General features: G+C 47.4%; 1 protein-coding gene across 1 annotated transcript; it reads right to left on the reverse strand.

The window, feature by feature from the left end:
• Positions 1-14,488: 14,488 nt before the first annotated feature.
• Positions 14,489-15,374, reverse strand: LOC123040869 (protein DMP2-like). Its single transcript, XM_044463602.1, has one exon. The coding sequence runs from the start codon at positions 15,348-15,350 to the stop codon at positions 14,709-14,711; it is 642 nt and encodes a 213-aa protein (XP_044319537.1). The 5' UTR covers positions 15,351-15,374; the 3' UTR covers positions 14,489-14,708.
• Positions 15,375-22,095: the final 6,721 nt, after the last annotated feature.

Raw genomic sequence — 22,095 nt, forward strand, 5'->3', positions numbered from 1 at the left:
GTGGGGGTGATTTTAATCTTATTCGCTCAGGGGTGGATAAGAATAATGCCAACATTGACTGGACTCGGGTGTCCATGTTCAATAGCGCCATCGCATCGGCGGCCTTGCGTGAGGCTGCTAGGACCGGAGCTAGATACACTTGGATGAACAAATAACTTCAGCCGGTCCAGAGCGTGCTAGATAGGGTTTTCTTACTCCAAAGTGGTAGGTGTTGTTCCCCCTGTGCACGTTAGTTGCCGAAACTCGTATTGGGTCCGACCATGTTCTGCTGATCTTCTCCTTTGGGGAGGACCTCATTAGACGTAGTTCTCGTTTCTACTTTGAAACAACGTGGTTTGAATCTGCGGGGTTTGTTCAGCTGGTAGTCGATCGCTGGGCTTCGATTTGTGCTCAGCTCAGGCCACAACACGGACCGGCAGAGTTTTGGTCGGCGGCAGCTGGCAAACTCTAGGCTTTCCTGCGCGAGTGGGGTGCGAATCACGGTAGTGAAAGCAAAAAGGAGCGGGCCAAGATTGTTGAGGCAATCACGGCACCCGATTTGGAGGCAGATCGCCGGACCTTCTTGGAGGCCGAATGGCCCATAGATATGATTTAGAAAACAAGGTCCTGGCCATTCTGCGAGCGGAGGAGGAATATTGGCACCGTAGGGGCGGCATCAAGTGGGTTACTAAAGGAGATGCTAATACGGGATACTTCCACGCTTTTGCCAACGGTAGAAAATGCAAGAGTTCTATCCTGTGGCTTCAATTTGACAACGGCCTCCTATTAACCAACGATCTCATAGTTTCCCACATCTACGACTTTTTCATCGGCCTTTTGGGGACGGCCGAGGAAAAAGCTTTGTGCCTCCGAGACGATCTGTGGGAGCCTGTAGAGCGGGTTTCGCAGGAGGAGAACGAAGGGCTCGTTCTCTCTTTCCTCCCGGAAGAAATTAACCATGCCCTTATGGACATGAAAGCCGACACGGCCCCGGGTCCGAATGGATGGCCGATGGAAATTTTCAAGAAATTTTGACCCCATCTCAAGCATCTCTTTTATGAGATCATGAACGGGTTTGCGTTAGGTAGGGTAGACCTTTCGCGGCTTAACTACGGGGCTATTAGTTTGATCCCTAAGGTGAAAGGGGCCGACGACATCAAACTCTTTTGGCCAATCATGCTGATCAATGTTCCTTTCAAGATATGTGCCAAAGCATACGTTGCGTGATTGACTCCGGTGGCGCAACGTGTGATCAGTCCTAGTCAGACAGGCTTCCTCAAACACCGTAACATCTTGGAAGGCCCCTTAGCGCTGTTAGAGATTGTCCATGAACTTAAGCGCACCAAAGTGTATGGCGTGCTTCTCAAGTTAGATTTTGAGAAGGCATACGACTGCGTAAACTGGGAGTTCGTACGTGAGGTCCTCATCAACAAGGGTTTTGATGCGGGATTTGTGCATCGAATCATGCACCTAGTGAGTAGCGGGCACACGGTGGTTACCATTAATGGTACTATGGGCAAGTTCTTCCGCAACAAGCGTGGCCTACGACAGGGAGATCCTAGCTCGCCACTTATCTTCAATTTTGTTGCACATGCCCTTGCTGCCTTGATTAAAAAGGCCAGGGAGGCGGGACACATTAAAAGGTTAATCTCCCACCTCATTTCTGGCGGGGTCACCCACCTCCAATACGCTGACGACACGATGCTTTTGTTTGAACCAGATGAGCACAGTATCGCGTCGGTCAAGCTGCTGCTTCTCGCTTTTGAGATCTTATCGGGGCTTAAGATCAATTTCCACAAAAGTGAGGTGATCACCATAGGGATGGATGATCACGACAGTGTGCTGATTGCCAACCTGCTTAACTGCAAGATAGGTAAACTCCCAATCAAATACCTTGGCCTCCTGATCTCTCATAAGAATCTGACCATAGCTGAATGGGAGCCGTTATACGGTAAAAGTAGCTAATCGGGTTAGTCCTTGGCGAGGTAGGTTTATGTCATCTGCCGCTAGGCTTATCCTGACCAATTCTAGCCTGTCCTCCCTCCCTGAGGGAGTCCTGGACTAGGGGGTGTCCGGATAGCCGAACTATCATCATCAGCCGGACACCAAGACTATGAAGATACAAGATTGAAGACTTCGTCCCGTGTCCGAATGGGACTTTCCTCGGTGTGGAAGGCAAGCTTGGCGATACGGATATGTAGATCTCCTACCATTGTAACCGACTCTGTGTAACCCTAGCCCTCTCTGGTGTCTATATAAACCGGATGGTTTTAGTCCATAGGACGAAGAACAATCATACCATAGGCTAGCTTCTAGGGTTTAGCCTCCTTGATCTTGTGGTAGATCTACTCTTGTAATACCCACATCATAAATATCAATCAAGCAGGACGTAGGGTTTTACCTCCATCAAGAGGGCCCGAACCTGGGTAAAACATCATGTCCCTTGTGTCCTGTTACCATCCGCCTAGACGCACAGTTCGGGACCCCCTACCCGAGATCCGCCGGTTTTGACACCGACATTGGTGCTTACATTGAGAGTTCCTATGTGTCGTCACCGATAGGCTCGATGGCTTCTTTGATCGTTAACAACGACGCAGTCCAGGGTGAGACCTTTCTCCCCAGACAGATCTTCGTATTCGGCGGCTTTGCACTACGGGCCAATTCGCTTGGCCATCTGGAGCAGATCGAAAGCTACGCCCCTGGCCGTCAGGTCAGATTTGGAAGTTTGAACTTCACGGCTGACATTCGCAGAGACTTGATCTTCGATGGATTCGAGCCACAGCCAAGCGCGCCGCACTGTCACGATGGGCATGATTTAGCTCTGCAGCCGAACAGTGCCCTAGAGGCTGCACACGAGTCCGCTCCGACCCTCAATTCGGAGCCGGCTGCGCAGATCGAGGACGGGTGGCTAGACACCGCCTCAGGGGCTGCAACCTCTACGGCGATGGAGCCGAATACTGACATTATCCCTTGTGAAGCTCGTGACTCCGAGGTGCCGGACTCCTCGCCGGACTCCGAACCTCCCGCGCCCCTTCCAATCGAATCCGATTGGGCGCCAATCATGGAGTTCACCGCTGCGGACATCTTTCAACACTCACCTTTCGTCGACATCCTGAGTTCGCTAAAGTATCTCTCGTTATCAGGAGAGACCTGGCCGGACTGCGGTCAGGACGGTTGGGATGCGGACAACAAAGAAATTCAAGGCCCACCCACCACCCACTTAGTAGCCACTATCGACGATCTAACCAACATGCTAGACTTCGACTCCGAAGACATCGACGGTATGGACGACGATGCCGGAGACGACCAAGAACCAGCACCTACTGGGCACTGGAAATCCACCTCAACTCACGACGTATACATGGTGGATACGCCAAAAGGAAGCGATAACGAGGAACAACAGGACGTGGCGAAGGACAACTCCCCCGTCAAACAACCAAAACGGCGATGCAAGCGCCGCCCGAAGTCCTGCCTCAATAACAACGGCACCCATACTGACCCAGCCTTAGAGCAGGGCGAAGCAGTGGACGACGAACATGCCACCAAGAAACCATCCGAACAGGATGAATTGGACAAGCAACCCATCCCTGGCGAAAACAACAGTCCAGACGATCTCACGCCGGACACATCACCGGAGCATAAGAACCTTCATAAAAGGCTCGTCGCCACTGCAAGAAGTTTGAAGAAGCAAAAGCGGAAGCTCAAAACAGCGGAGGACGCACTCAGAATGAGATGGAGCAAAGTACTCAATACCGCAGATAAATACGGCGATAGTCACCAGGCAAAGAGCTACCCGAAGCGCAAGTTGTTGCCAGAATTTGATGAGGAGGCCATAAAGCCCCCACAGTCAAAAAAGAAAGAGGCCGCCTGGACGGATAGACGACCAGATGACAGGCTAAGAGCGGCAAGCGGCGCCGCACACAAGCCGGCACACGATCCACATAAGGATCCTTGCAAAAAGGATGGCCCGGTCAGGTCCATCTATGGGCCAAAAAAGAAGACTCTAGGGAGCAACACAACCCGCCGAGTGTTTGAAGACAACGTCACACCTAAATACAGGGGCGCCGCACACCCACTATGTTTCACCGATGAGGTACTGGATCATGAATTTCCAGCGGGATTCAAACCCGTAAACATAGAGGCATATGACGAAACAACAGACCCCGGAGTCTGGATTGAGGATTATATCCTACACATACATATGGCCAGAAGAGACGATCTCCATGCCATAAAATACCTACCCCTCAAGCTCAAAGGGCCAGCTCGGCATTGGCTCAAAAGCCTCCCAGAAAATACCAGTGGAAGTTGGGAAGAGCTCGAGGATGCGTTTCGAGCAATTTTTCAGGGGACTTATGTCCGCCCTCCGGATGCAGACAATCTAAGTCACATAACTCAACAGCCCAGAGAGTCAGCACGCAAATTCTGGAATAGGTTCCTCACCAAAAAGAACCAAATAGTCGACTGTCCGGACGCCGAAGCCTTAGCAGCCTTTAAGCATAACGTCCGAGACGAATGGCTCGCCAGACACCTCGGCCAGGAAAAACCAAGAACAATGGCCGCGCTAACAAGCCTCATGACTCGCTTTTGCGTGGGGGAAGATAGCTGGCTGGCAAGATGCAGCACCAGCGACCCGAGTACATCCAAGGTCAGGGATGGAAATAGGAAATCACGACGCAGAAAAGATCAGCGCCGGAATAAGGAAAATGGCCCAAATAGCATGGCGGTCAACGCCGGACTCAAAAGCTCTCGGCCGAATAATAAACACTGCCTCTTAAGGACAACAGTGATGAGCTATCCAACCTAAACAAAATCTTGGATAGGATATGTCAAATACATAGTACCCCCGGGAAGCCTGCAAACCATACCCACAGAGATTGTTGGGTCTTCAAGCAGTCCGGCCGACTTAACGCCGAACACAAGGGGCTCGACACACCAAGCGAAGATGACGACGAACCCCACAAGCAGCACACCGGAAAACATAAGACTTTCCTACTAGAAGTTAAAACAGTGAACTCACTTCATGTGATAACAAGGAAAAATAGTGCGGCACCTGCTAAAACACGCGCCGCACGGTCCACCCCAGCAGAGTCCCGAAATTGGATGTTTAAACCAATTACTTTCGACCATCAGGATTACTCCAGAAGTGTTCGAAACGCAGGAGGGACTACTTTGGTATTGGATCCCATAATCGACGGACTACAATTCACACAAGTCCTAATGGATGGCGGCAGCGATATAAACCTGCTATACCAGGACACCATCCGCAGAATGGGGATAGACCCTACCAAAATTCGCCGTAGCAGCACTTCCTTCAAAGGAGTGACGCCAGGCCTTTACGCCAATTTTACAGGCTCTGTACTACTAGAGGTTGTGTTCGGTTCATCCGACAACCTCCGTCGCGAAAAGCTCATTTTCCATATCACCCCATTCAAAAGTAGCCATCAAGCACTACTGGGACGCGAAGCTTTCGCCCGCTTTAATGCAATACCGCATTACGCATCCCTTACGCTTAAAATGCCCGGTCCACACGGCATAATCTCATTAAAGGGTAACTCCGAGTGTTCCTCGACCACGGAAAACGTGAGACTGCCTTGACAGCCACACACTAATCCGACCTTGCTGGTCAAAGCCCCTAAAAACAGGTCATTCAGACCTCGGACACGGTTAGGCGAGTCCGGCATAAATAAACAAGGGGCTTCCCAGCCGCATACCTCTTTACAAGGGGCTGCACGTATAAACAATGAGAGCCAATAAAGCTCAACTTCATTCATCTTCCAAATCATACTTTATTTTAAATACATCTTTTGCATGATATTTTTTCCAAACTAAGTTCTTCTCTTTCACAGATGAAGCACGTGCTACACCCGTCCAGGATACAGCACAACGGAGACACAGGCACAGACGTGCAGCAGGGACCCGTTGCAAGGATTCTTTTCAGATTAAGACCCTGCGTAAACCTTTCTTACTGTCTCTTGTTGATACACATCCCCCGGTTTCCTACCATAACCGAGGAGGAGGCTGGCATTTTAGCATCGACCGCGTCAGAAGTTCTCGCCCATACCTGGACACTAGGGGCTTAGGGCATCGTTCTTCCCGGTATCATAAAGACCGAATACCTCAGGGAGTGTTCGGCGTCTCGAGTTAGGCCGTATATGCATCAGCTCCGAATCATGTCTTTGGTTAAATGTTGGGTTTGCCCGGCTCCTGTGTTTTGCTGCCTTACGTTCCGCTCCATCGGCTAACGTGACACCAGGAGAACTACTGCGATTGTGCCCCGGTTCGGCCGGGCGAGCACCTCAGTAGAGAAAGCCGAAAACTGAATGTCATGATATAGCGAGAGACTGGTCAACCCGACTACTGGAATGTTTAGAATTCCTCCGCTTTGACGAAGGACCGCTTCCCGGTCAGGCACATACGCGCCCCAAGTTCGGAGAGCGCGGTGCCTCTAGGGGCTATATAGTAGCCCCACCATCGAGCTCCTATGGCTAAGTGAAAGTGATAAAGCATTATAGTCCGGTTGCCTAGTTTGCTATGCTATCACCTCCTTCAAAGGACCAAGACGTTGGATTAAGTGTGAAAAAGCGCTTTTTTTTGCAAACACCCCCGCACCATGTGCGTGGGGGCTAAAGCCAAAGACTGCCATCTTTCAGGTTATACATACATATACGGCCGCACAGGAGATAGTTCAATACTTGAACGCACAAGTATAAAAAGCCGTTACATTATAAACATGATCTCACAAATCATACATGTCATTTGAACATAACATCTTTCGAGCACTGCGACTCTATTAAACGAGCGCCCTGCAGGACTTCCTCAAAATAGTGCTCGGCGGGTAATCGGCTTTTGTCCGAACCCCGGGATGCAACATCGGTGGCATCCATCTCCGCCCAGTATGTCTTAACACGGGCGAGAGCCATCCGTGCACCCTCTATGCATGCCGACCGCTTCATCGCCTTGATATGCGGCACCGCCCCAAGGAATTGCTGCAATAAGCCAAAATAACTCTCCGGCTTGGGCCTTTCTGGCCACAGATGAGCCACCACATATGTCATGGCAAGTCCGGACAATCTATTCAGCTCAGCCCACTCAGCCAACCGATTGGTCAACGGAAGTGGACGCTCCGGACTATGGAATTGAGACCAGAAAAGCTCTTCCATTATGTGATCCTTCTGGCTTCGGAAGTGCACGACTGCGTCCGCCGCACTCGCCGCCAAATCCAGATAACGATCCTCCACACCACACAATCGGCCCAACTGAGCATACTTCGGATCCTGAACTTCCTACGTAGCAGAAAGGGCTTTCCAGCCGCAATGTCTCCGGCCTGACGCAGTTCCTCCTTCATAGCCCGCATCGCACAACGGGCATCCTTGGCTTCGGTGTCGGCCTTCTTCAGGTCCTCTTGCTCCGCTCGGCATTCTCTTTCAAGAACCTCATAGCGGTCGGTAGCATATTTTAATTTCACGGCCATTCCGGCCATCTCCCCCCTGCTTCGGCAGTGAGCAGCCTTTTCGGCTTTTAGCTCTTCCGCTGCCTTCGAGGCAGCAGCATCACTTTTCCTGGCTTGCTCCTTGGCTCGAGCAAGCTCTGCTCGAAGGTCTTCCACAGCAGAGGCACCATCTGCATCAAGCATACAAATTGTAAGGAACGGGCATCAGCTCCCTTACTAGGTGACCGCAGAGAAACCACCTACCTTGTGACCGCATCCGCAACGTCGAGTTGCCGCTTCAGCTCGGCAACTCCATCAGTCCGGCTGGCCACCGAATGTTCCGCCACCTGCATAGGAAAGGCGACATTCTATAACTGAGATTATGATCCTCGGCACGCTGTCGCTTTCGATAGCATACCAAGTCTCAGGGGCTACTATCTATACAGGGCGCACTCCATGTGCAAAACTGTCAAAAGGTATGTCATTTTTTGCGTACCTCAAACCCCGTCAGCAAACTTCCGACGGCCTCATGCAACCCGCTCTCGGCGGATGAGGTCCTTTCAATCACCATACTCATTAATGTGCGGTGATCTTCTGAGATAGACGCCCTCTCGAGCAAATCTGCAGCTCCACCGGCCGTACTCCAGTGAGTGCCGAACTCCCCGGCCCGGCCGCACTCGGGGAGACCCTCCGTGATGACACCTCAGGGTCGTCCGCCCTGCCCGATGGGGCGGCAAATGGAGGCGTTTCGCTCTCCATCATCTCCGGACGAAGGTCCCCCGAGGATGAGCTCTGCTGAGAAGGGCTGAGATCCGAACTACAAGGTGAAAACTTCGGTTACCCTTAGAAATAAAGTAGGGATGTCCCCTATTACAAAACTCCCTTTTTTTTACTTACGGCTCGCTAGAGGGCTGATTCCTTTGGGGAGACTGTGCGGCCGAGGCTCTTCCCGGCACAGGACCTTCCGGTGCAGATTTCTTTCCCCGCTTTGAGGCCTTGGCCTCCGGGTCTTCGGAAGCGGTCCTCTTCTCCCCGTGGAGGGAGGGATTCTTGATTCCCCCCTTACTGAAAGCCTCCTTGGCAGAGGTGCTAGTTTCCCTGTGCCCCCCTTCGCCCTCCTCCGAAGGTGCAACCTCCAACATTTTGATTAACACGGGATCCGGCGTGGTCTCAGGGAGGGGGGCCGGACACCGTATCAGTTTTGCTTGCGCTATCCACTCCTGTCCAAGGGATAGCTGGTTAAAATGCAAACCCATGATAAATAAATGGACAATGTGTCCGGACACAGGGCTACTTACCTGAGTATCCGGGTGATTGCAGCTTAGGCCAGCGTCCTCGGTCAAGTCCGGACGCATCTCTTGCGATCCGAAGAACAGTTTGTACATCTCCACGGGTGTCAAACCCATGAAGTGTTGGAGAGCTCGTGGTCCCTCCGGATTAAATTCCCACAGGCGGAGGGGGCGACGTTTGCAGGGCAGAAGGCGTCGAATCAGCATAACCTGTGTCACTACGACCAGATTGATCTCCCTTTCTTGGAGGTCTCGAATCCGACCCTGCAACAGGGGTATGTCTTTGGACGGCCCCCAGTCAAGCCCTTTGTTGACCCATGACGTCAGCCGTTGTGGAGGGCCCGGGCAAAAGGCGGGCGGCGGCCTCTGCATGCTGCCCCTGGGAGCGGTGATATAGAACCACTCCTGTTGCCACAAGCCGAGCTCCTCCTGAAAAGAGCCCTCGGGCCATGGAGCATCGGCCCTCTTGCTTATAGCCGCCCCGCCGCACTCTACCTGACGCTCCTCTATCATCTTCGGCTCCACGTTGAAGGTTTTGAGTCACAATCCGAAGTGAGGGGTAGTGCGGAGGAAGGCTTCGCAGACGACAATGAATGATGAGATGTGGAGGATGGACTCCGGAGCCAAATCATGGAATTCCAACCCATAGTAAAACATGAGCCCCCTCACGAAGGGATCCATCGGGAAGCCTAAACCCCGAAGGAGGTGAGGCACGAACACGACACTCTCACCGGGCTCAGGAGTAGGAATAACTTTCCCTTGGGCAGGCAACCTATGCAAAATCTCATAGGTTAGGTACCTGGCGTCTCTCAGCTTTAGCACGTCCTCTTCCGTGACGGAGGAGGGCATCCACCGGCCTCGTAGGTCGGAGCCGGACATTGTCGAAGGTCGAAAGTGCCCGAATCTGGAGCCCTGGGTGTTGGAACTTGGGGCGAGGGGCGGATTCGATTGAGGATTGAAGAAAAAGAACGGGCCTTGGTCTCATTACAAAGAGGGAGAATACCAAGAGCCGTCCCCGTGACCGTTTGGAACCCGCCTTTGATGGAGGGGGCGTGGCAACGGGCGCGGTTGGGTTACCCACGTCTGTATTGATGAGAATCCCGGAATAAGGGAACACGATCTCTGCTTCGACAAGACGTGCCAAGGAAACCGCTTCGCTAAACGCGCGGAGGTGGTATAATAAAAACGATTTGAGTAAAGGCTTGGTTGTGGTGTGACATCACGCCACAAAATACGTCAGCAGATTGAACTTGTGTAAATATTATTCTCTCTACGGTGGTATGTGGAATTTATTTTGCAGAGCCGGACACTATCCTGGTGTTCACAATCTTCTATAAATTATTTGGAGGAGGAACCCGCCTTGCAATGCCGAAGACAATATGCGCGCCGGACTCGCCATCATTGAAGCCTGGTTCAGGGGCTACTAAGGGAGTCCTGGACTAGGGGGTGTCCGGATAGCCGAACTATCATCATCAGCCGGACTCCAAGACTATGAATACAAGATTGAAGACTTCGTCCCGTGTCCGGATGGGACTTTTCTTGGCGTGGAAGGCAAGCTTGGCGATACGGATATGTAGATCTCCTACCATTGTAACCGACTCTGTGTAACCCTAGCCCTCTCCGGTGTCTATATAAACCGGATGGTTTTAGTCCATAGGACGAAGAACAATCATACCATAGGCTAGCTTCTAGGGTTTAGCCTCCTTGATCTCGTGGTAGATCTACTCTTGTAATACCCACATCATCAATATCAATCAAGCAGGACGTAGGGTTTTACCTCCATCAAGAGGGCCCGAGCCTGGGTAAAACATCGTGTCCCTTGTCTCCTGTTACCATCCGCCTAGACGCACAGTTCGGGACCCCCTACCCGAGATCCGCCGGTTTTGACACCGACACTCCCCCTCTTCACAATGGGGATGTTTCTACTTGTGGACGGGGTTCATACCAAACTTGACACCCCGCGTTCCAGGTTCTTTTGGGAAGGAACTGGGATGAAGCGCAAGTATCATTTGGTGAAATGGGCTGCGATGTGCAGACCAAAATAGTTCGGTGGTTTGGGGATCACAAACTCAAAGCTCATGAACGTAGCCTTGCTCACCAAATGGTGGTGGCGCCTTGCCCAAAACTAGTTGGGTCTCTGGGCGGATATCCTCCGGGCTAAATATATTCCGGACGAAAATCTTTTCAAGGCTAAGACGAAGGGTTCAACGTTTTGGAACGGGATCCAAGCGGTGAGACCGGCCTTCATGGTGGGTGCATAGTTTCACGTACATAACGGCGCTTCCACGCATTTTTGGCTTGACGTATGGTGGGGTCAAACCCCGTTGTGGCAATCTCACCCAGCGCTTTACCAACTAGCCACTGATACTAACATCTCGGTCGCCGACGCCCTCCGGGTTCATCCTCCGGCTATAGCATTTTATAGGACGTTGGAGGCCGGCGAGGCCGCCTCCTGGAATGAGCTTGTTGTCGCCCTAGCGGGACAGACTCTGAGCCAGGAGCGTGATGAGATCTCCTGGAAGCTCACGGCTTCCCGGAAATTCTCGGTCAAATCCTTATATACAAAGCCGACCGAGGGGAATGTGCTGGATATGGCTAGGGGGCTATGGAAAGCTGACATTCCTCTCAAGATCAAAATCTTCCCGTGGCAACTGTGCCGCAACCGCCTCCCTACTTCCGATAATGTGGCCAAGCGGAATGGGCCGGCGAACGGGTCCTGCGCCATTTGCGGACACGGGGAAGATGCTAATCACGTGTTTTTCGGGTGTTGCCTAGCTAGATTTGCGTGGAGTGCCGTTAGGGAGACGTTCAAATAGAATTGGAACCCGCAATCTAGCGAGGACTTACTAAACTTGCTAAAGGCACATAGGGGTGTCAACGCGAGGCTTCTGTGGCGTTGCGTAGGGGCGCTGCTATGGTCGATTTGGGTGGTTCGGAACAAAATTACAATTGAACACAAGTTCCTGGCTCACCCTGCTGATATTCTTTTCAAATGTCATATTTTCCTGCAGGCTTGGGTGCCATTGGGGAAACCGCGTGATGAGGACCGCATGAGCGAGATTATGGAGCAGATCAAGCTGTGCATGGTGAAAGCGAGACAACAAGGAGTGCAAGCTTGATTATTTTGGTTTACCTTATGTTGGGCCGGGAGCCTTCGTGTGTTCTATTGCAACTTTGCATATTCGGGCCTGCGCGCCATTGAGACTTAAGTCTTTCGGTCTGTAAGGTTAAACTTATGTGTGGATGCTGCCTTGTGGCTTTATTAATTTAAAGCCGGGCGCTTCGTGCGTCTACGTTCCAAAAAAGGTTCCTATTAAGTTGGTGCTTGAGAGATTGTGAATTGACTCAACATAAAAATAAAACACATGTCTTTCGCAGATGGAAGCAGGGATTGTAATGCGCTTAATTTTGTGAAAATAGCACACTTGCGATGCCGGAGTTTCGTAAGTTGTTTTGAGTGTTTAATGAGTCAGAAGAATAGTTTCAGGACCCTCTTTGTAATGGTCTCAGAACATCAAACTTATTATTTTTAGCCTTTCGGCTTTGTAGCTTTGAAGCTTTGTTTGGAGCTCTCATTTTTTTGGTTTATTTAAATTGCATAACAACCATTACAGAGAGGGTAGAAACCCGTACTTCCCAAACCTTAAAAACTTTGGCAACAAAAATGGGCGGTGTTGACAATTTACTTTGAATGATTTTTCAGCCATGTATAGGAAGGTATGGTGGACTCTTTGAAATAATTGGGTTTAGGTAAATGGATGCACAAGAAACATTCCCGCTTAGTACACGCGTAGACTAGCATAAGGATTAGGAGCGAACAATCGGGGAGCCTAGACATCATAATTATGCATTCTGAACAATTAAAGCCGGGTGCAGCCTATGCATAATGTAAATTCTTTTAAATTGGTACACGATGGAGGCTAAATTATGGAATAATTTTGCATGTATGAACATGTGCCAGCTCAATAACAGAGACTTCAAAGGGAAATATTCAATTAGCAAGATTTGTCAAAACTTAACTCGGTCCAATTGCTACCCTATATTTGCATGATTCTCTAGTTAGAAAAGATTTTAGCATGAGAAAGCACAAATCGTCTGCACTTCAAAATATGCATGCATATAAATATATGACAGTATAAGTAAACCACCTTGGTAAATCTGACACAAGTGTTAAGTAAGATCAAGGTTCAAAATACTTCCTTCGTTCCATAATATAAGGTGCACTACTCATATGTGATCAAGTGGGAACTTGGATCATGGGCTAAGTAGTCTATGGGCTTTAGGGTTCAGTGGGCTTCAAGTGTTGAGCCCATGGTGGGATGATTATATAAGCAGAGTCACATTGCTCGTGTTGGGTGATGATCGTTGTTGTGCCTAGGTTTACATGTGACATAATATAACCGCCTCCACTACCTTTATGTGATCAGGTTTACCAACCCACCGCTTGACGTTCCGCCCCACATATGCAGATACCTCTAAAGGCGGTGCACTTGTACAATTGGGATAGCGAGATCAATTATTCGAGGAACGAGGTGACTCGGCGAATCAACGCACTGCTTTGACTCTTCTTCCGCTGCAAGGACTGCACACCTAGTGGTAAACCTATGATCTATACCCTAAGCATGTTCCTGGTTTCTACTCAGTAGGAAATAAAACATGTGTAAGCGTTGCATGCGTAAACCAATATCGGGACGAAGCTTAGACACGACATAGCGCTAATCGCCACCAAGGCAAGCCACCTAGACCTAGCCCTATACCTACTACTAAACCTACATGACACTATGGCGACCTGGCAACCTTTCGCATGCTCACTCACGACGGCTTCGCCGCCGGAGGAGAAGGGCAAATGCGTCGGGCAGAAAATGGCGACTCTCAAGGAGATGGTTCCGAGATACAAAGGGAAGGTGAGAAATGAGTGGTCCCTCGTTGATGTCTTAAGTGGTGACCTTTTAGCCTAATCTCATGTCTTAAGTAGTGACCTTATAGATTTTTGTTTTCCTTACATTTTTCTTTCTCTAGCCGTCTTGCGGCATCGGCCTGATGGTGGCAGCAATGACACACTGAAATAAGGTCTCTTTGGTCTCTCGGTATCTTGACGAGGGTAGATGTCCGATTTGCTAGTTTTCTTTAGATTTAAACATTTAGTGTGTCAAATCAAGGGAAAGAGTTGTCTGGCTCTTGGTGCTATGATTTCAGCATCTTCTTTCGATTTGTTATGCAGCATGGTTCGATTTCTCCAACCTTCTATGATAGTACTGAAAGATAGCAAGCATGAACTACATAGGGTGATGCCCTAACCGTTTTTTCTTCGGTGGTTTTTAGATCTTATTTTCTAACAATGAATGGCTTGTTCCATTTCTTTAAATTGGAATATATCGAAGAAGTAGAAGAGTTCTTGTCATTACTCACATGAATTATTATCTAAAGTCACTTGTATTTTATTCATTTTGAAAGAAAATGACATGGAATTTCATATTAAAATAAGTCCAATCTAGCAATGGGATTCTTTCTTCATTTTTCGGTCTTCAAAGCTTAATATGTTAAGGAAGTTTGCGGGCTTTTCCTTACGGTTCACTGCAATTTTCAAATTTCGACGGACGATGTACAATCAAAAGAAGAAGATGATCATTGATCAATATGATTTTTTGCTGATCGTTTGTGTCCTTTTATCTTTCCTGGCTACTGTTTTCCTTTAATAAAATTTATCATACCGAAGTGCCCTTCGGTTGTCTTTTTGAAAAAATAAAACCAAGAAAAGGGAACAGAATTGAACTTTTTTTCCGAATGAACAGAATTGAACTTACTTTTGTACTGTGTTAAGAAAATCGATTTTTTTTTTACATTTGGGCCTTGTCCGCGACCCGCGACGAACCAAAAACACCACTTGAGAACGGCACATCTGAACAAAAAACGCACACAAAACTCGACTAAAAAAATATGTACGCACGCAAAACACAAACACGTGGCACACGGCGGGAGAGCGCATACATCGAGATCACCGGCCGGACTAGCTACTGCGACGCCAGCGAGCTCGCGGCAGGCTTCGCCGGAGGGTACCCGATCGAGTGGCGCTTGGAGGGGAACACGACGAAGACGACGCTCGCGAGGGCGCCGACCACGACGGGCAGTGCCATGACCACCTGCTTCTGCTGCTCCCTGAGCGCCGGGTAGAAGCACGCCACCGTGTTGGCGTCGGCCAGCAGCGCCACGGCCGCGAACACGACCACCGAGAAGAAGGCGTGCGCGAAGTCAGCCGGGCGCAGCTTGTACTTGGAGAAGTCTCTTACCCCGGTGTCGTCGTCGTCGCTGCCGCCGAACGGCAGGAGGCCCCTGGGCGTCACGAGGCCGTACCTGACCTTGCCGTCGGCACCGACGAAGCTGTCGGTGAAGGCCGAGAAGGCGCAGGAGAAGGCGCAGAGCACGAGGAGCACCGCGGTGACCACCCTGTTGGCGACGCTGCACGCGCCGGCGTTAGTCACGATTGGGTTGAGCACCTCGTACACGATCACCGTCGACGTCGGCAGCAGCTTGAGCACGTCGCCGATGCTCCCTAACGTGGAGTCGGCCATGACGCCCACTTTGGTCCCGGTGCCCTCGGCTGCTGCTGCTGCTGCTTTCTTGCTCGACTCTGCTTCTTTGATGCCTTCTTCCATCAGCTGATTTAAGCTATCCCCTGCCCTCCCTCCTTCTCTAATTTACCTATTTTATAGGCCATCTGGACCTAAAGAAATCCATGGGAATTTGCAAGCTAATCCGGTTGCTTACTTGGGAGAAATAGTGGTACCTTGTCTTGGTTGTAAATTGTAATGTGATAGTGACCAAATTGATGTACATGATGCCCACATTTGCAAGAAGATACAAGTTCCTGCCTCGAAGTCCATACATATGAAATTTTTCTAAGATCCTGACAGCGATACGTCGAAAATGAATAGTTTCATGGGGAGTTTTCATGATTGATGAGGTTGGATTGCTTGTTCATGCCACCAATCTATAAACCTGCACACATTTTTATATCGCGTGTTGTGAGCTCACTCGGTGCAGATTAATTGTCTGGGGAGTTTCTTGCAGGCAGGGACGAAAGAAATGGTCATCTTAGCCTATCGTCTCGTACTGGTGAAAGACTACAATGTGATCGTGATGCTGCCCCTAGATTGGACGTCCACGTAGGTTAGGAAACTGATGCAAGTGTATTCTACTAAGTGGGCACGTACTAGCCTACTGGTTGAAATTAAGCCTTCTCCGTTATGAAAGCTGCACTTTCCTTAGAAAATCTGCAGATGTTGACCTCCATGGTCGAGACCAAGAGATTGCTACATGTATGTTGCTTGAGATTTTGCTGACACGGGTGGCGAGTGAAGATCCTGGAAAGGATATGTGACCAGCAACAGCAAGCAAGGTTTGGCAATTTTCAAAGGAACTTCAGAGACTTATGACCCATGTATAAGTTTCTTTTTAGGCAAACTCATGTATCAGTTAAGTAGCGTGACTATGAGATTTCAGAGGCCATGAGCCCATGACGCATCTATAGCTGACTGATCATCATTGGAAATGAGGACTGAAGCACCGTGCCCCCCGGCGACAATGATCTCTTCGGTGTCCGGCTTTCGACGAACGAAGGGAGACCTGCCACTGTGAGGTTGCTGGTAAACTGCGGCAGTAGGTCACTGGCCAGCGAGTGTCAGGAAGGATGGGCATTAGGCAACGAGCTTTGAAGCCGTACATCGAGCAAACCTCATTCATCTAGCCAGTGACGTCCAATCAAATTCGCGAGCATTTTGATGGAATGGTGAAGATTCTTCAAATTTGTGAATATTTTTTTATAAATTCGTGAAATGTTTTAAAATTCTGAACATTTAATCTGAAACTCGTGAACATTTTTTGAAGCGGCGAATATTTTTTGAATAAACGAATAAATATTGAAATTGGGGAACAAATTTTGAAATTCCTGAACATATTTTCATTTTATGAGTTTTTTTAAATGCATGAAATATTCGAGTTCATGAATTTTTTTTGAATCAATGGACTTCCTTTGTAATTCAACTAACATTTTGAATTTTTGAATAATTTTTAATAATTTGCTAACATTTTTTGAGTGTGCGAAAAAATGAAAATCACGAACATTTTATTAAAACATGAACAGTTTTTTGACTTCCAGAACATTTCTTATAGATCAAGAAAAAAATCCACGAAAATTTTATGATTTCTTGAACAATTTTTTAAAATTAAAACTTTTTTGAAGTCCCAAATAATTTGAAGAATAAGAAAAAACAAAAACGGAGAAGGAACAAGTGGGAAAATGGAATGAAAATTAAAATGCGCCCTGCACATGGGCCGGCCTAAAAAGGGCGCCAGGGGGGAAGGGGGGTTAAGCGCTGGCTCATTCGGCCCAAACATTAGTCATCAAACACAAATATTTGAAACATATTAGTCATCTATTTCAAAAGTTACAAGTTGATGGAGGATTTTCGAGAGATGGAGGAAGAGTCGCTGCTGCGGTGGTGTGTCAGGGTCATTCAGGGCATTACTTAGGCTCCTCAGCAGTGTTGTTCGATCATATTACAGATCAAGCGACACTAGAATCGCTTGCATGACGTGAAGCTCTAGCTGTAGCGCTTGGTTTATCTTTGAATCAAGTTGTCATCGCTTGTGACTGCAAACCAGTGGTAGTAGATATCAAAGGCAAGGCAGAGGGAAGAAACGGCGCAATAATCAAGGAAATTACTGAAAGATAAAAGGAGTTCACAACCTGTGATTTCATCTTTGATGGTCGAATTTTGAATTTTGAAGCTCATAACTTAGCTAAATTTCTTGTTCTTTAGTAGTTGGCCGCCATTTGTGGTTGGGGGCTCCCCATGATCCCTTTGTAATCCCTATGAACCGTACTCCTAGCTAATATAGTGGTGTTTACTGCTAAAAAAATCTATTTAAAAAATGTTAAACATGTACAAAATAATTGATATATACAAAAAATGTAGGAACATGTCTTAAAAAATTTGAACATAAAAATGTAATTTTTTAGGAAATGTTCATCATGTATAAAAATGTTAAAAGTATATTTCATAAATGTGAAGCATGTATTGAAATATGTTCCTGGTATATACAGAAAATGTACAATGTGTGAAAAGGGTAAATTTGAAACATAATTTTTTTCCTACAATAATCATGAATTTGAAATATATATTAAAAATATTCCAATGTATACATAAATTTTATAAAATTGTCGACATGTGTTGTAGATTTTTTTTGGGGTGAAAACCAAAGAAACGGAAGAAACAAACAAAAGAAATACCTCAGAAACAAAACAATAACGAAATACCCGAGGAAAATGGGCCAGTCCAATACCTACGCAAGAAAGAACACCCTTCACGTGAGAGAAGCTATGCGTTCGCCAACGCCTTGCGCGTCAAATAGGTGGTCCACAAACGGGAGCTACCGTTTCTTGTTTTTTCTATGTCCTAGTTTTGTTTCTTTTCTTTTTGGTTACCTGTTTTTGTCGTTTTCCTTTTGTATTTTTAGGTTTGTTTTTTGCTTTTTCATCCTTCAAAACATTTTTTAAAAATACACAATAAATATTATTTTAATACACATCGAGCATTTTCTAATAAAGGGTGAACATTTTTAACATATGAAAATCATTTTCAAATACCTGGTGAACATTTCTTAAAGCACACACCAGAGTTTTTAAAGCACAAACTAAACATTTTTACAATGTGCTCCCTCCGTCCCGAATTACTTGTCCCAGAAATGGATAGAAATTGATGTATCTAGAACCAAAAATACGTCTAGATACATCCATATTTATGTCACAAGTAATTACGGATGGAGAGGGGTATATCTTCGTATTTTAAAAATACTACGTAAAAAAGGGCAACAACAGGTTTTCAGTGAAAAGCTAGCTGGAAACTAAAATAAATAGAGGGGGAAAACCATCCATACCATGCTTCGCCATAATGGGCCTGACAATACACTACCGTGTGCGAAACTTCGGGCGTCAAATAGGAAACGAAGCCTTGTCTGCTTGGGTGGTAATGGGGAGCAAATATCTAACGAGTACCCTTTCAGGGGCTCCCACATATGCCTCTTTTGGGGCCGTGGGAGTGCCCCAAGTGGTGCGTCAGTCGCCGTGAAGTGTTGGATGCTAGAGACGCATCCTCGGGATTTCGGTTTTATTATTGGCACACGTTTTTTTGGCTTTTCGGCATTTCTTGGTTTCCCTAGGTTTTGATGAAAAAAATGTTTTTTGGAAGCCGTGCTTTTCCATGGAAATCACATTTGTCCTTCCTGAAAAGGGAAAAGCAGAGTTGTGCTTCCTCGTAAAAAGGAAAAGCATAGCATGTGCTTCCACGAGAAGCACAATCAATGTTGCTTTGAAAAGAGAAAAACACAAAATATGCTAAAGAAAAGCACGACATGTGCTTCCATGGGTGTGCTTCCTCAAAAAAAAAGACGGCTTGTGCTTCCGCGAGAAGCAAAAGTGTGCTTCCCAAGAAGAAAAAAAGCATAACTATGCTTTCCAAAAAAAAGTGAAAAAAGCACAATTGTGCTTCCAGATTTAGTTTTTTTATCTGTTTCCCCGGATTTCACCTTTTTTATTGCGATTCCCTGGTTTATTCATGAAAATAGTCGACGAAACCTATTAACATGGGATCTACTTTCAAAGATCTCAACACGAGGATCCAACGGTGAAAACGGATCGTGATTTAGATACACGGTTCAAGATATTAAATGATTAAAAAAATGAATCGACGAATAAAAGAAGAGAAACTCCCATGTTTCGACAAGTGATGCACATGTAGTGTGCCACTTGTCATCATCAGAGAAGGTGGAGAGCGGCCTTTCAATGTTCCCCCCTTGATTAGTGATCTTTTGTGGGGGTAATTAGTGATTTCAGTGGTATCAACATTGCGGCAAAAGACAACCAACATGGTTTACGAAGAAAACTCACACTCAACCGGTGAGCCCGGGCTACTGACTACACTTTGCGAGCCCACACCAAAGGCCATGCGCTAGGGGAAGGGCTTTGTAACGATAGAACCCCTCCATGATGATGTTTGAGTGGTTCCATTAGGATCTTAGGGTCCATAGTAGTAACTAGATGGTTATCTCTCTTTTGGATCTTCAATACTATGTTCCCGTGAGCCTTCTCACATGACCAGGATCAATTTGTTGTAATCAGTGTTGTGTCTATTGGGACATAATGAATTGTCACTTTATGATCAGATAGTTCATTGGAATCAACTAAATCTTCTGAGGTTTTCTTGCTGTATAATTAGATCGCTTTGCATGCTCTGCGATCTATGTGTCTTCTTTGGCCAAGTTCGATGAGTTTTTCTTCAGAAGGCGTGATGCTTTGTAGTGGGTTCGATTTTGAAGTGATCTAACCCAGTGACAATAAGGGCCAAGACATGTATTGTTTGTTGCCACTAAGGATAAAACGACGAGTTTTTGCCATATTGATTGACTTCTTCCTGTCTACATTTCATCTTGCTTACTGCGATACAGTGTCTTGCAAACTTAGTACCTCGAGATGCATGTTGGATAGCGGTTTTGTGGTGGAGTATTAGTAGTAGATGCATTTGGATTAAACGTGTTGCTTGTATGAGATTTATGACATAAATGGTCATTGTCATGGATATTGCAATTCGGTTAATTGACCAACAATTTGTTTACCATGACATTCACCTATCTTCGAGAGAGATGCCACTAGTGAAAATATGCCCCCCCCCCGGTCTATTCTCTATTACTTGAATGCTTCTACATAATTGCAACTATTTTGTCGTGCTACTTTTGCCACTGTCTATCTCTATCACCTGCATTCAATCTTGGAACTAGCAAAATAAGGGGATGACGTCCCTTTTGTTGTCTCAGGGTCGTGTGTGTGTGTGTGTGTGTGTGTTTTGTGTGCGGATGTTGCACGTTGCTAGCTTGGGAGAGTCCGACTAGATTGATAACGTTGGTTCTCTAACTAAGGGAAATACTTGCTACCGTTCTGCTTTACTCTTACGCTTGGGGGAATCCTAACAACTCCTGCACGAGCAAGCAAATCAGAATCTCAGAAAGACAAATGTTTTTATTCTTTAAACATTTTTAGTTAGTTTACTATTTATCCCGGAGCATATCACACGACAAGTGTGGTAGTTAGCCAGTTGGAAAAGTCATGTGCATTATATCATTGCATTTACATTTTAAACAAAATATATTCCTATTGATTCATTGCTCCTACATTCGAGCTTAAAGGGCTGTGGGCCAATTCTACATGACCGAGGCACAAAATGGGGGAAAGGAAATTGACCACCCATGCAACCACATATTAATTACATCAATCCTTTGACCCACCGCCGTTCACGTCCCGTCTCCAGTCACTCGCGCATGGCCAATAAAGATACAACATTCAAGCATGTATGCAACAACATATTAATTGATGGCACAAGATATCGAACAGAGCAATGATGAAATAAAATATGGTGCCCACATGTTTGGTTTTGGTAATTGATGACAATCTCTATGGACTAATGGTTGCGTTGAGTTATATTTGAAGGGTTTGTCCATAGGTATTGCTTGAAGACCATTTGTTGGTTTCAAGGTTATTAGAAGAAAATTATTTGTTGACCAAGGTGCTATTCAAGGATTTATCCAAAGATTGTGATGTAGGGTAGAACCCTAGATGCCCGATCTTTCACATTTGGAGGGAATCCTACCAAGAACACGAAGAACACGAGAGGGGAAATGAGGGGAACACGTGGGAAACACAAGAGAAAACACTCAACCAACAAGAAGATAGTCACACATGTGCTAGATCCTCGAAACACATAAGGGTACAAGATCTGAATCCAACAAGGAACGATACATAGGGTAACCGGTTCTTCTCCGTGAGGAGGTCTTGAAGAGGGTCTTCTCCGAGAGGAGGTCTTGAATCCAACGAGGATCTTCTCCGAAGAGGTGTCAGTCCCTCATGGTGGAGTAGATCCGGATGGATGAGCAAAGCTCTATCTCAAAATATGAGCTATCACAATGCTAACCCTAGAAGAGAGGTGGAGGAGTCATATATATAGGCAAAGGGGCAAAGGGGTACATGGGCCTCGGCCCAACACGCGCACGCAGGAGGGGTCCGGATGATCCAAGCGGGGATCCGGATGATCCGAGTCAGTGTCTGGATGATCCGGGTTAGTGTCCGGATGATTCGGGGGACGGCCCGGACGAGTCAAAGAGGCAGACGGTGGCGGCGACGGCCCGGATGTCCGGAGGGGGGTCCGGATGTCCAGCTGGGGTTCGGATGATCCGGGGGCTTGTCCGGATGGTCTAGCTTCGGGGTCCAGCTTCGGGTGTCTTCGGGAGCATTATCCGGATCATCCAGACCAGGGTCTGGATCATCCGGGCTCTGTCCGGATCGTCCGGGAC

The sequence above is a fragment of the Triticum aestivum genome, chromosome 2B (genome assembly GCF_018294505.1).
Source record: "Triticum aestivum cultivar Chinese Spring chromosome 2B, IWGSC CS RefSeq v2.1, whole genome shotgun sequence".
In the NCBI taxonomy this organism is placed as follows: Eukaryota; Viridiplantae; Streptophyta; class Magnoliopsida; order Poales; family Poaceae; genus Triticum; species Triticum aestivum.

Excerpts from the sequence above, each read along its gene's own strand:
- LOC123040869 (XM_044463602.1), bottom strand. The coding sequence starts at position 15,350 with ATGGAAGAAGGCATCAAAGAAGCAGAGTCGAGCAAGAAAGCAGCAGCA.